The 11683-nt window shown below is 58.4% G+C and overlaps 1 protein-coding gene across 1 annotated transcript; it reads right to left on the bottom strand.

Annotated features, from left to right (window-relative positions):
* Positions 1 to 1933: 1933 nt before the first annotated feature.
* Positions 1934 to 11015, bottom strand: LOC118686066 (uncharacterized). The gene is made up of 8 exons (XM_054514599.1): positions 10887 to 11015; positions 10701 to 10836; positions 10361 to 10537; positions 7026 to 7150; positions 4679 to 4951; positions 4172 to 4326; positions 2944 to 3069; positions 1934 to 2605 (listed from the first exon to the last, which is right to left on the bottom strand). The coding sequence occupies exons 1-8, from the start codon at positions 11013 to 11015 to the stop codon at positions 2353 to 2355; spliced, it is 1374 nt and encodes a 457-aa protein (XP_054370574.1). The 3' UTR covers positions 1934 to 2352.
* Between the last annotated feature and the right edge of the window lie 668 nt (positions 11016 to 11683).

Consider the following 11683-nt stretch of genomic DNA (forward strand, 5'->3'; position numbering starts at 1 on the left):
GGAGGGGGAATTACCCCCCAGGCCCCGCCCCCTCCCCTGGACCCCCTCCTCCGGAGGGGGCCCTCCCCGACCCCCCCCCAAGGACCCCCTCCTCCGGAGGGGGCCCCGCCTAACCCCCCCTCCCCGCTGGGACCCCCTCCTAATGAGGGGGCCCCTCCTAACCCCCCTCCTCCCCTGGGACCCCCTCCTAACGAGGGGGCCCCTCCTAAACCCCCCTCCCCCCTGGGACCCCCTCCTAATGAGGGGGCCCCTGTAACTCGGGCCCCCCGCCCCAGGACCCCCCCAGTGTGATGTTGGGAAAGCCGGAGCCCCGGCGGTGTCGGGCGGTGTGTTCGACTGCAATGGGGGGGACCCGCAGAGCGGCTCCGGCCCCGTGTGGGGACCCCAGCGAGGCCGGGGGCGCCGGGCTCCGGCCCTCAGGGCTTTATTATTGCCCGGCACCCCGAGCCCCGCGGCTGCGAGGAAAGGAGGAGAGCGGGGAATGGAGAACGAGAACAGGGGAACGGAGGAGAAGGTGGGGAGAGATCGGGATGTGCAGGACAGCAGAGGACGGGGCTGGGGGGAAGGCAGGGTGGAGGAAGGAGCAGGATTGAGGGCGGGTGGGGAGCGACTGGTGGGGGGGAAGGGGGAGCTGGGAGCGGGGTCAGGGGAGAGTCCGGCTGGGGAGGGAAAGCAGACGATGGAAAAGTAGAGTAGGGTAGGTAGGGTAGAGAACGAGAGAGGGGCGGCCGCAGGGGGGGAGGGAGGGGAGGGCTAGGGGGGAGAGGGAGGGGGGGGGTTTGGGGGGGGGAGGGTGTAGGGGGTGGGGGAGGGGTGGAAGGGAGGGTAGAAAGGAGAAGTACACAGAAATACAACGCAACAGAAACGCAGGAGAAAAGAAACGCAAAGAAAAAGAGATATAGGGCCCCGGCCGGCAGCAACCCCCCTCACCCAACGCCGAGGAGCAAATGGCTCCGCCGTGCCCTCCCCGCGCCTTAAATCCCCCAAGGCCCCGCCCCGCGCAGCCGCACTGGGGTCCCTCACACCTGTGCAGGCCCCGCCCCTCGCACCTGTGCCGGCCCCGCCCCCGGGGCCCCGCCTCCCCCCCCCGCCCATAAATCCCGGCGGATCGGTGCCTGTCCCGTTTTCTGCGGGGGATGCTCATCTCGGGAGGCGGCGGGAGCGTCGGTCGGAGCGCTGTGCGGAGATCCGGATCGGTGGCTGCTGCTGGTGCTGCGCGGGATCCAAAGCATTCGGGTGGGACCGGGATGGGGATCTAGGCGTGGGGATTCGCATCCTCGTCCTGCCGGTATTTCCCGTGGGAGCTGGGCCAAGCCGCTTTTTTCTCGGCGTACAGGGTATGGGTGGTGGGGCCGGAGGATCGACAGGGGACTGGGGCTGGGATCGGGACCGGCGTCGCTGCGGTCGGAATAAGCCGCTCCAGGACAGGCGCTGCCGCTCCGGCTGCAGCCAACGTGGGGCTGGGTCCGGCCGGGGCTCCAGGCACGCTCCGGCTGCGGCAGCAGGGAGCCGGTGCTGTGCCGCTGCCGTGCTCGCCAGGAGGACGACGCTTCCCCGGAGCAGCCTCTGGATCGCGGCTGGCAGCGGGAAGGACACCGAGACCGCCCGTACCGGCCCCGGGACCCCATGGGCATCGCCGCTCGCTCAGCGCCGCCGCCCGCCCCGCGGGGCGCCCCCTGGCGGACACGGCGCCGCCCCGCAGCCCCCGGCCCGGTAACGCCACGAGCGCCGCGCTCCCCTACGAGCCACAGCGCCCGCAGCCCCTGCTCCGTGCCCGCAGCCCCTGCTGGGGGCTGCAGCTTCCCAGCCAGGAGCAGCCGCTCTGGGACGGCCGCTGGGGCCGAGGCGTTGCTGCTCCCGCTCCCGTTGTGCCTGGGGTGGGACTGGAGCCCCAGGGAAACGCTAGGAAAAACTCCATGGGTTAAAAAACGAGTGCAAACAGTTTGTTCTTTATTTCCAGAGCCACGAGAATCATCAAGTCAAATGCTGAGAAGTGACTGGCCCAGCTATGCATCAAACACAGAATTTTGACCTTCTCAGCACCCTGCTCCAAACACCTGAGCCAATCCCAGGGCTGTTCCAAAGGCCCTGTGTGGGATGGGAATGACTGCTGCCACTAAGAGAACTCCTCTACAAATGCAGCTCCTTCCCTTCTGCTACTGCTGCTTTACACAGCAGCCCCTGCAATGGCTGTGGGGCAGAACTGGCTGGCACTCAACATGGCAGCACCAAACTCTTCCCCATAGCCCTGATTGTTCTGCCCTTGCCAGGATTTCCCCAGCAGCTGTAAATGTGCTCCCACAATGTCCCTTTGTTTCCCCAGGAAGAAGCGAACAAGACAAGCCCTGAGGGTTACCTTGCTCCGTGGCCAAAGCTCTTCTGGAGAGTGCCGGGGGGCGTTGCCTGCAGGTGAGTGCTGCCAGCTCCAAACGATGCTGGCTGCTGGGGCCAGGGCTGTTTTTCTGGCCCAGGGGCCTCGGTGTCTCCTGCTGGCTGCCAGCCATGCTCCTTGGTGTTCCCTGGCTGTGTCCCAGCTGGCTGGGAGCGCAGGGCAGGAGGAGGCCAGGAGCTCCTGAAAGGCAGCAGCCCCTCGTGTCTTTGGCATCTGCAGGGGAGGAGCTGTGCCTGCACCGTGGCTCCTGGGCCAGGGGCTGCTCTGAGCAGGCCCCTGGAAATGCTTCAGCCCGGACAGAGACCACCAGCAGCCCAGCAGGACCCCAAGGAGCAGCTGGCATTGCTGGGAATGGAGGCACGGGCCCTTTGCAGAGGGGCTCATGCAGCAACTCCGGGCTCAGAGCTCCCACACAGCTGCCAGCTGTGGCTCAGCCACCCCAAATCCCTTCCCTCCTCCCCAGCCTGAGGCCATCGGCCATCAGCAGCATCAAAGCCAAGGCCATCTTCCCCCACAGATGTTCCATCCCAGGCAGCAGCCCTCAGAGGTACCTGAAAATCAGTGGGATGGAGTTTGGAGTTTTCCAGGGATCCAGCTGGAAGTGCAGAAGCGATGGAAAGCTTTCCCAGGTAGGTGCCACTGGAGGGGTGCTGAAGACAAAGCTGTGCATCCCTTTCCTGAGAGAAAAGAATTTGTAGAGGCCCCTGCTGAGGCTCTGAAAGGAGCTGAGCTTCTGCAGGGAGAGATGTCCCCCCCGGGCACAGGGGCTGCCTCAGCTCAGGCTGGGAGCACATCTGGCCACTGCCTTCTCCTGCTCTGAACCATCCACTGGATGTTCTCCATCCTGGAGCTCAGGGGGGTGAAATGGGCTCCATTCCAGGCAGCTCTGGCCAGTGAGCCCAGGGACACCATTGGGCTGAGGGTTCCCAACAGCCACTTCTATGGAATAGAACCCTGGCCTTGTCCCTGTGCTGCTGAGCTTCCTTGGAAGCTCTGCTGGCTCCTGACACAGCTGCTGTCCAAGGCAGCAGCTCTGCATGGGAATGCCCACACTCCATGGGGCACTGGGAGGTTACTGCAGCGGGAATGGAGCAGGGAATTTGGGGCTATGGGTATAACTCATCAGAACTGGCACAGCTGACAGGGAGCCCCAAATCTGGGCACCACACAGAGAACAATCTTTGTCCTGCCCTGTCAGCTCAAACCCCTGGGCTGGGAGGTTTTGGGAATTAAATGGATGGAATTATAGAAACCACAGCAAGTGGCATCGCCCAGAGGGACAATCCAGGTCCCAGACAATTGCTCCACAATCCACTATGGGGGAAAACACCCTGTGCCTGCCAGGAGCTCTGACTCTGCTTTTCTACCAGCTCCTGAGCAGTGTCAGGGCCACCATGAGGGCTTTAAAATCCAAACAAACCCCATATCCCACACAGTGAATAATCCAAATAATGAAATGCATTCTTGTCATCAAAGCTCCAAACTGTGTCAGGAGCTCTGCCAACAAGTTAATGGGATTCCCAGCAATCTCATTAATGCTCTTGGTTTCATTTTTATGTATTTTTAATCCCTCAGTGGGCAGCCTGTACAACTTATCCTGGGATTGAGAGGCTGAGCAGGGCTGGCTTTGGGTTGACCTCCACCTCTGGCCCCAGCCTGTGCAAACACACCTTGTGCCAGGCTGGGTGAACTCATCACCTCAGCGTTTCCCTCCTAAATATCCCCTCCTTATCTCTCTGGAGATTCACTGACATTTTGCCCAAACCATGCACTCCTCACCTCCATGTGGCCTCCAAGTGTCCATTCTGTTCCTCACAGGTGCCCTGGTGCCACCGTGTTGGTCCCTTGGCCTTTCTCCAGCCCGAGGCTGCTCCTCTGCTCGCTCTCTGCAGTCTCATCCCACAGGGATCCTCTTCTCCCTTCCCTGCTGGCTGCTGCCAAGGAAGGAGGACACAGGGAGTCTCCAGTGCTGCCCCCTCAGCCCTGGAGAGTCCTGGCTGTGGGCCCGAGGGGCCTCGGATTTCCCAGGGAAATTGTCTGCTGGTCTCCCTTCAATGACCTCAGCAATTCCCTCCAAAATGCCACCTCACTGCCCCTGACATCCCCTCACATTCCATTGCCCTACACAAACAGTTCTTGGATCCCCTCTAGATCACACCAGGTTTTCAGCCACATGAATGGCATCACCTGTGCCCACTGCTCGTTATTCACCCAACCAAAAGCAAGAGCAAATGTTGGTTGGGCTTTAATAACAACTTGAAATAACTTTACAGCAAAATAACTCACCTTTTTCTTCTGTGTTCTTTTTTCCTTCAGCTGCTGGGCTTCCCTGTGAGGATGTGTGCTGAGCTCTGGGTGGAGGGGACTGTCAGGCTGAATGGCTGTGGGTTTGTGCTCTTCTCCCTGGGCATCAGCCACTGCCCCAATCCCTTTGCCCAGGCTGTTCCCTGTGCCTGTGCTCAGGCTGGGGCAGCACAGGCAGACGCAGCTCTCAGCACTCCCTGCTCCAAACACAGCTCTGGCCTCCACTGCAATCTGGCTCTGCTGGGAGGTTTGCTCCTAGAGAAATCCAAGAATTGCTCATGGCAATGTGGAGAATCAATCTCCACAAAGGGAGGTAAGGAATAAAATCCTGCTCTGGGAGCCCTTGGGATCTGCAGGGCTGCTGAGGGAAGGGGACATTCCCTGCCTGCAGTGCACACAGCCCCACCTGCAGCAGCCAGCCCAGCCTGCCAGCTGGGCTCTGCCAGCCCCTCTCTGAGCCCCCTCCCTGTGCTGCTCCCTCTCGGTGCCTTTGGCAATCCCAGCCTGAGCCTGAGCAGCCCAAAGCTCTGGCTGGCAGCCCAGGGACAAAGGGACGCTCCCAGGGATGGGGCACATTCCCAGCAAATACTCCCAGCAGGGCACAGAGGCACCCCTGGAGCTCCTGGCTGGGGCTGGCAGGAGGGCACAGCCCCCAGCTGGGCTGGCAGTGACAGCAGCAAAGTGCCACGCTCTGGTGGCACAGCACAGACACCCAGGCCAGCACTGCCCGTGGGAGGGGCACAATGAATTCTGCTCCCTGTGCTGCCCCATGCCAGCAGGAAAGCTCCAGGGGCATGGAAACTCCTGCCCCTTCCCCCCAGCCAGATGAGCTCTCCTCAGTTCCCAACACCCAGTTCTCACCTCCAGCCTGCTCCCGGGGCTGCTGCCACGTTCCTGACAAGGTGCCCAAGGCCCCTGGGCACAGGGCTCCCTCTGTGTCTCAGGGCTTGGGCACGGCAGGGACCAGGCTGCTCCAGCAAGGACAGCCTGGAACCAGAGCAGATGTCCCAGGGCTGGCAACGGGCTGGGGACAGCAGCTCTGAAACCCAGAGTGCTGAAAACAGCCCCCAAAGTGTTCTATGGTCACACCTTTAACATGGCTCCAAAGGGCAGCAGCTCTGGTGCCAGAGCAGCACCTGCACCATTCCCTGTGCCAGCCCTGGCTCACTGAAAAACCAAACAAATCAACCACACCCAGGCCTTGTTTGCACAATTCCTGATCCAAACCCTCACCTTTCCTGCCCAGCACTGAGGCAAATCTGACACAGCATTGGGAAGTGACCTTTGCTGAGAGCAGCCATCATCCCAGTCCTCCAGCCTTGGCAAGATTGTGCAGTGAATGGACCTAAGTTCTAATCCTAAACCTCAATTTCTGTCAGTTTTTGTTAGAAAGATACTGGACAGTAAATCATGCAGCAGAATTTGCAAATTGCACAAGGAATAACAAGGCCCAGAGCAAAGCCAACCACCCCCATCACTGCTGCACCCCAATTCTGGGAGAAATGCTGATCTCATTTCTAAACACTGCCCTTCCCTCCCACTCAGTCCTTCCCTGCACATCCCTGCAGAGCATTGACTCCATCTTTTGCTGCCAACAGCACCTCTCCAGCCCAGAGCCCACTGCTCACAGACACAAACTGAGCAAGCCTAAGGCAATGTTCCCAGCAGCAGATGCAATTCCTGAACTCCCTTTTCCCTGGATTCTGAGCCCTTGCAGGAAACTCAGCTCAGCCCAGAGTCTGTTCTGCTTTCCCAGAGGGAAATACAGCCTGCTGGGCCCCAGCTCTGGCACCACATTGCCCTTGTTCCTGTGCCCTGGAAAGGCACAGGCAAAGCCAGTCCCTCAGAGCCCATCCCTGGGCCCCAGGAGAGCTGGAGCTGCTCCCAGATGCCAGGGCCCTGCAGGGCTGTGCTGACACCAGCACAGGCTGACCCCTGTGCCCAGCACCACCCCTCACTCTGCTCCCATGGCTCCCAAATGCTGCCAGCCCTGCCCCTGCCCCTGTGCCAGGGCCGTGCCTGCCCCCAGCCCCAGCAGAGGCTGTCACCCAGCCCTGCAGCGGCTGCCAGCCCTGGCAGAGCTGGGCATGCACTGAGAGCTCCCGAAGGAAGGCCCAGAGCAGCCCTGGGCTGCACAGACAGTGCCCAAGCTGCCCTAGGGCACAGCCAGCACCACAGCTCCAGCATCCCCAGGGAACTCTGGCACTGCCTCTGCACCTCTGCCCTTCTCCAGCAGGCACAGCTGGGGCTGGGCTGGCAGCAATGGCATTGCCATGGCAGCTCATGCCAGCAGAGAGGAAAAGGGGAGCCCTGTGTCCCTCTGACTCACCCCACAGCGTGGGCAGGACCAGAGCCCTCCAGTGCAGAGCCCTGCTGCTGAAGCCTCTTGCCTTTGGCTGCTCCAACACCAAAGCTGTGGGCAAAGATGGGAGGAGTTGGATGATTTTTCCTGCCCTGAAAGAGAGGAGAAAAGAAAATTAAGTCCACTGTGGAAGTCCAAGGGTCCCAGCTCTCATAGCTCTGCTCTGCTGGCTCACTATGGGGTTTTACCCATGAGAGGTGACACCAATTCAAACACAAACGTGTCCTTTGCCAGCACTTTTATTCCTGACTATTTCAGACAATAAAAGGATGCTCATTTTTCATCTTGCATTCTCTGCCTCATTTGAACAGAACCATTTTTATCCCAGAGCCCACGTGGCAGCCATTCCATCCTTTCCCATTGGACTTTGCACAAAGGAAGGGACACCTGGGATGCTGCACCACAAGAAATCCCAAAGAGAATCCCCTCCAAAACCTCCCAGGGAAAGGTTCTTTGCTTTTGGGACACAAGAAAGGCCTTGGGCCATTTGCATCCACATGGAAAGCCCACACTGAGCACTTGCTTTTAAAGATGTTGCACTTCAAGTTACAGACATGGAATTGCTTTGGGATTTGGCATTTCCTGCACCCACACAAACACATTCAAGGAATTAAGCGCAGAGTCCTGAAGTTTGGTTATTCCAGTGCTGTTTTGGTAGTGCCACTTGACACACCAAAATCCACAGCAACACTTCAAAAAATGCAAAGCAACTTTCACCCCCACAGCCCCCTTCCTTTCCATTTTGCAGTTTTGGGCTCCTCTTAAGAACAGGTTAAAGCAAAGAAGAGAAAAGGCCAGGAGCTGCTCCCAGCCAGTGCCCCAGCCACCTGTTTGCCAGAGATTCTCCTTACAGCTGATGGCTTTTCTAAGAAAGCTCCAGCTCAGCCTTATCACAATCCCCTGGCAGCCCTCACCATCAGCCCCAAAGGCCAGGGCACATCTGTGTGCTGCCTCAGGAAGCTCAGTGGCTCTCTGGGGGACAAAACCTGGTTTGGGCCCAGAGCTGACTCTGCTCCCTGCTGGCTGAACTGTGCAGCTGTGGGATGCAGCTGGGTGCTGCAGGGCAGAGTGTGTCACCCTCTGTGCCAGCCAGGCTCCAAAGGCAGCCCTTGGTGCCCCAGCAGCGCTGCTGGAAGCGCTGGCAGCGCTTGGCACAGATGGGATGGAGCCTTCCCACAGCTCTGTGCCCTGGCAGCGAGGCTGGCACAGCAGAGAGGCTGATGGCAGCAGAACAAACGCTGGGTTTCCATGGGCACTGATGGGCCTGAGAGCCCCAGGCCAGAGCTGCTCCCTGCCCAGCCCAGGAGCTCCCAGTGCTGCTGCAGGGCACGGGCTCTGAGGGAACCCTGCAGCTGGGCCAGGAACGCAGCAGCGACAATTCCCAGGCACAAAGAGATCCCCACCTGCTCCAGCAACTGAACCTCTGGGGCTCAGCCCCGCGGGCTGTCCCTGCTCCAGGCAGGAGGAGCCACACAGCCCCCGAGGCTGGGCTCACACCCTGCCCTGCCAGCAGGAAACAAGGGCTTCATGAAGCTTTGGGGACACCTTCTGTCCCCAGAGGGCTCTGACACAACATCCAGCAGTGTGGATCTTTAATAAAGACAGCTCGGACCTATCCTTGCCACAGACTCGCCTTTGTTATTGCCTCACAGTCTCTGCTTTAAAATATTTTGCTATTACAAGTGTTTGAACAAGACTGACCGTGAGCCCTGCACCCTTGCCGTGCTCCAAGCCCTAAGGCAGAGCTGGATATCCTCACACTCATCCAGCCTGAGGGAGCTGCTGCAGCATTTAAAACATTTACAAACCACCCCTGCCCTGAGGGTGTGCAGCCCTGCAGGTGCCTGGGTGCCAGCCCAGCATGAGAGATGGGACATCAGGAGAGCGAGCAGACAACGCCCACTGCAGCCTCTGCACTCTCGGCACTGCAGCTGCACGATCCTCACTGCTCAGCGACTCTCAGCTCTGATTCCAGGACTCCCGCCAGGAAACTGAGGGCCCTTTCCAGATGCAAATCCCCACAGAGCCACTGCTCTCCTCTCCACCCACCCTCCTGCTCCAGCTTTTACCCCTTTGGTAGCCACCACCCCGCCCAGGACACAGAGGAGGCTCTCGGGTGCCAACTGAGACCCAAATCGTTCCAGGTGGCTCAGGAAATAAATACAAACAAACTCGCCCCTTCTAGGCTAACAAAATGTCTCGGTGCCCAGTTCCTGTTTCCTAAGGCAAAACCCACGGATCAGGGGAAAATGGCAAGTCCCAAACCCAACCAAACCTGGTTTGGCATCGGTTTCCATCAGGACCTGTTCAGGTTTCCCAGTGCCCCTCAGCTGCAGCCACAGGAGCAGCTTCTCTCTGGGACCCAGGGGGGTGGGCACAGGGACACCCATCCCGCTGCTTCCCGGCAAACAGAGCTCAGCCCAGCCCAGAATGAAACATAACAAATGCAGGCATTGCCCTTGCCATTCATGTCTGAGCTCTGGCACGGTGTTATTGACCACAAAACTCCCGAGAGGGGACAGTCTGTAACTACTGCTCTGGACCAAGGATAATCTGTCAGTTCGTGTATGCACTGCACAGCTTTCATAAACAGCACTGTAACAGACACTAGTTTAGACTGCAGCATCATAGAGACTGTGAAATGTTCAAATGCTGTTACATGTAAGGAACTCAGAAAATGGTGTCAGATAATGAGGTGATTTCCCACAGCTGGGGACAATCTTATCTGAAACACAAGATAATAGAAACAGAAACCAGAGCACTGAAAAAAAAAAGGAAAAATTTACTGACCCTCGTTATCAAATAACGAGGGAGTGAAAATAAAACAGGATGGCACCACAAGAAGAAATAAAGTATATTGGTTTAATCCACAAGATGGCACGAAGGTTCAAACCAAGCAAAAGAACATCTAAACTGAAAGGACTCTTTGAATATGTATAAACTCTAATGAATATGCACACACCACTGCAATGGAACAGAATCTAGAGAACACGGTTTAAGGGAACCGGGTGCTCCTGGCAAACAGCCAAGCACCCCAGCGCTGCCTTTTATCCCTTAACAAACGTGTAAAAATTCTAAAGAGTGAACTCTGTTTCTCACCCAATAAAACGCTGTTCCCGCAGCTGGGACGAGCCCCAGCTTTATTCCACGGCACACGATCCCAGAGAGCCGCAAGGCCCGGGACAGAGCCGTGCCACCCGCAGCGGGTCCCACGCAGCAGCGCCCAAAGCAGCCCCGGCCCCCTGTGGGTGCCCCCGGCCCCGGTGCCCCCCGGCCCAGCTCCCTCCCCTCCGGCCGCTCACCTGAGGGCACCGCCCGCTGCCTCCCGGCGCTGCTGCCGAGCCGAGGGCATTGTCCCCGCTCCTGGCCCAAAGGCCGCGTTCTGCGCTGCAGGGCGCGCTCCGGGGGACGCGGGGGCGGGCAGGGACAGGGTGACCCGGGCTGAGGCGGCTGTCCCGGCGCTCTGTCCCCTCCCGGGGCTCAGGCCGGGGAGCGGGGCCCTGCCAGCGGCCGCCATTGCAGCGCGGAGCAGAGTCAGGCAGGGCCGAAGAGCCGAGTGTGGCCGAGTGAAGCCGGCAACGGCCGAGTGTGGCCGACAGCAGCCGACAACAGCCGAGTGTGGCCGACAACAGCCGAGCGTACCCGAACGGCCGACTCTGGCCGGGATTGGCCGAATCGATCCGAGCTTAGCTGAGGTGAACTGAACGGGACGGGACGGAACCGCGTTCAGCCCAACCGAACTAGATAAGCCGAACCGAACTAGATAAGCCGAACCGAACTAGATAAGCCGAACCAACGCGAGATCAGCCGAACCAACCTGAACATTACAGGGTCGGTCGAACCAAACCGAGCTGAGCTCCGAATGCAGCGATCGGCACAGAGATCAGCCGAACCGCGCCGAGCTCGGCCGAACCCTGCAAGCGGCACCGAGTTCAGCCGACCGGAGGCATTATGCATTTAATAAAAGCAAAAAGGAACAAATTCATCAGGCTTTTTATCTTCCAGGAGAGCATGCTCAAATTAAGGCTTCATTTAATTGTGGCAAATGAAATACTCATCAGCGCAGTGATTCTGAGCCTTATTCTCCCCTTGCTCTGAAAGTGTTACAAGTGAGAAATTAACTGACAGCTGCTAATGAGATTAACAGTTTTTCATCTCTAGTCACCGTTTCTATATGGTCCAAATCCCAGTGACTGAGAAAATGGCCCAATTTTCTTCCTGTATAATGGGGTGTGTGGGACTGTGTCTCACTCCAGTACTTCCTAAGTCTCATCTCCATCTCCACAAGGATATGGACCAAGATTTGGGAGTGCACAGCCCTGCACTACTGCCTTACCTGTACAGCCTTTGTCAGTCTGTCACTGCTGAAATTCCACCTTCAGTTGAGCAGGGGCAGTGTTGCTCTTCAGGAGGACACGTGCAGAGGTGAAGTTCCTTATCCATTAACCTCAATTAAAACATTCCATCAGCTGCTCATTAACAACATGGATATCAGGCTTTTCCGGTAAAGGTGGCCCATCCAGACAGCGCTAACCTAACACTTGCTGCAGTACTATTCATTTTTTCCTTACAGTTATTGAGCTATTTCTGCTTTGACGGGAAGAACCAAGAAACCTCCATCACCT

Source organism: Molothrus ater, chromosome 4, assembly GCF_012460135.2.
Source record: "Molothrus ater isolate BHLD 08-10-18 breed brown headed cowbird chromosome 4, BPBGC_Mater_1.1, whole genome shotgun sequence".
NCBI classification, from domain to species: Eukaryota; Metazoa; Chordata; class Aves; order Passeriformes; family Icteridae; genus Molothrus; species Molothrus ater.

Coding starts and splice junctions, on each gene's coding strand:
- LOC118686066 (XM_054514599.1), bottom strand. CDS start 11,015: ATGCATAATGCCTCCGGTCGGCTGAACTCGGTGCCGCTTGCAGGGTTC. Junction 7,151..10,360: donor GCAGCGGGCGGTGCCCTCAG/GTGAGCGGCCGG, acceptor CCTCTCTTTCAG/GGCAGGAAAAATCATCCAAC. Junction 2,606..2,943: donor TCCATCCCACTGATTTTCAG/GTACCTCTGAGG, acceptor CCTCCCCTGCAG/ATGCCAAAGACACGAGGGGC.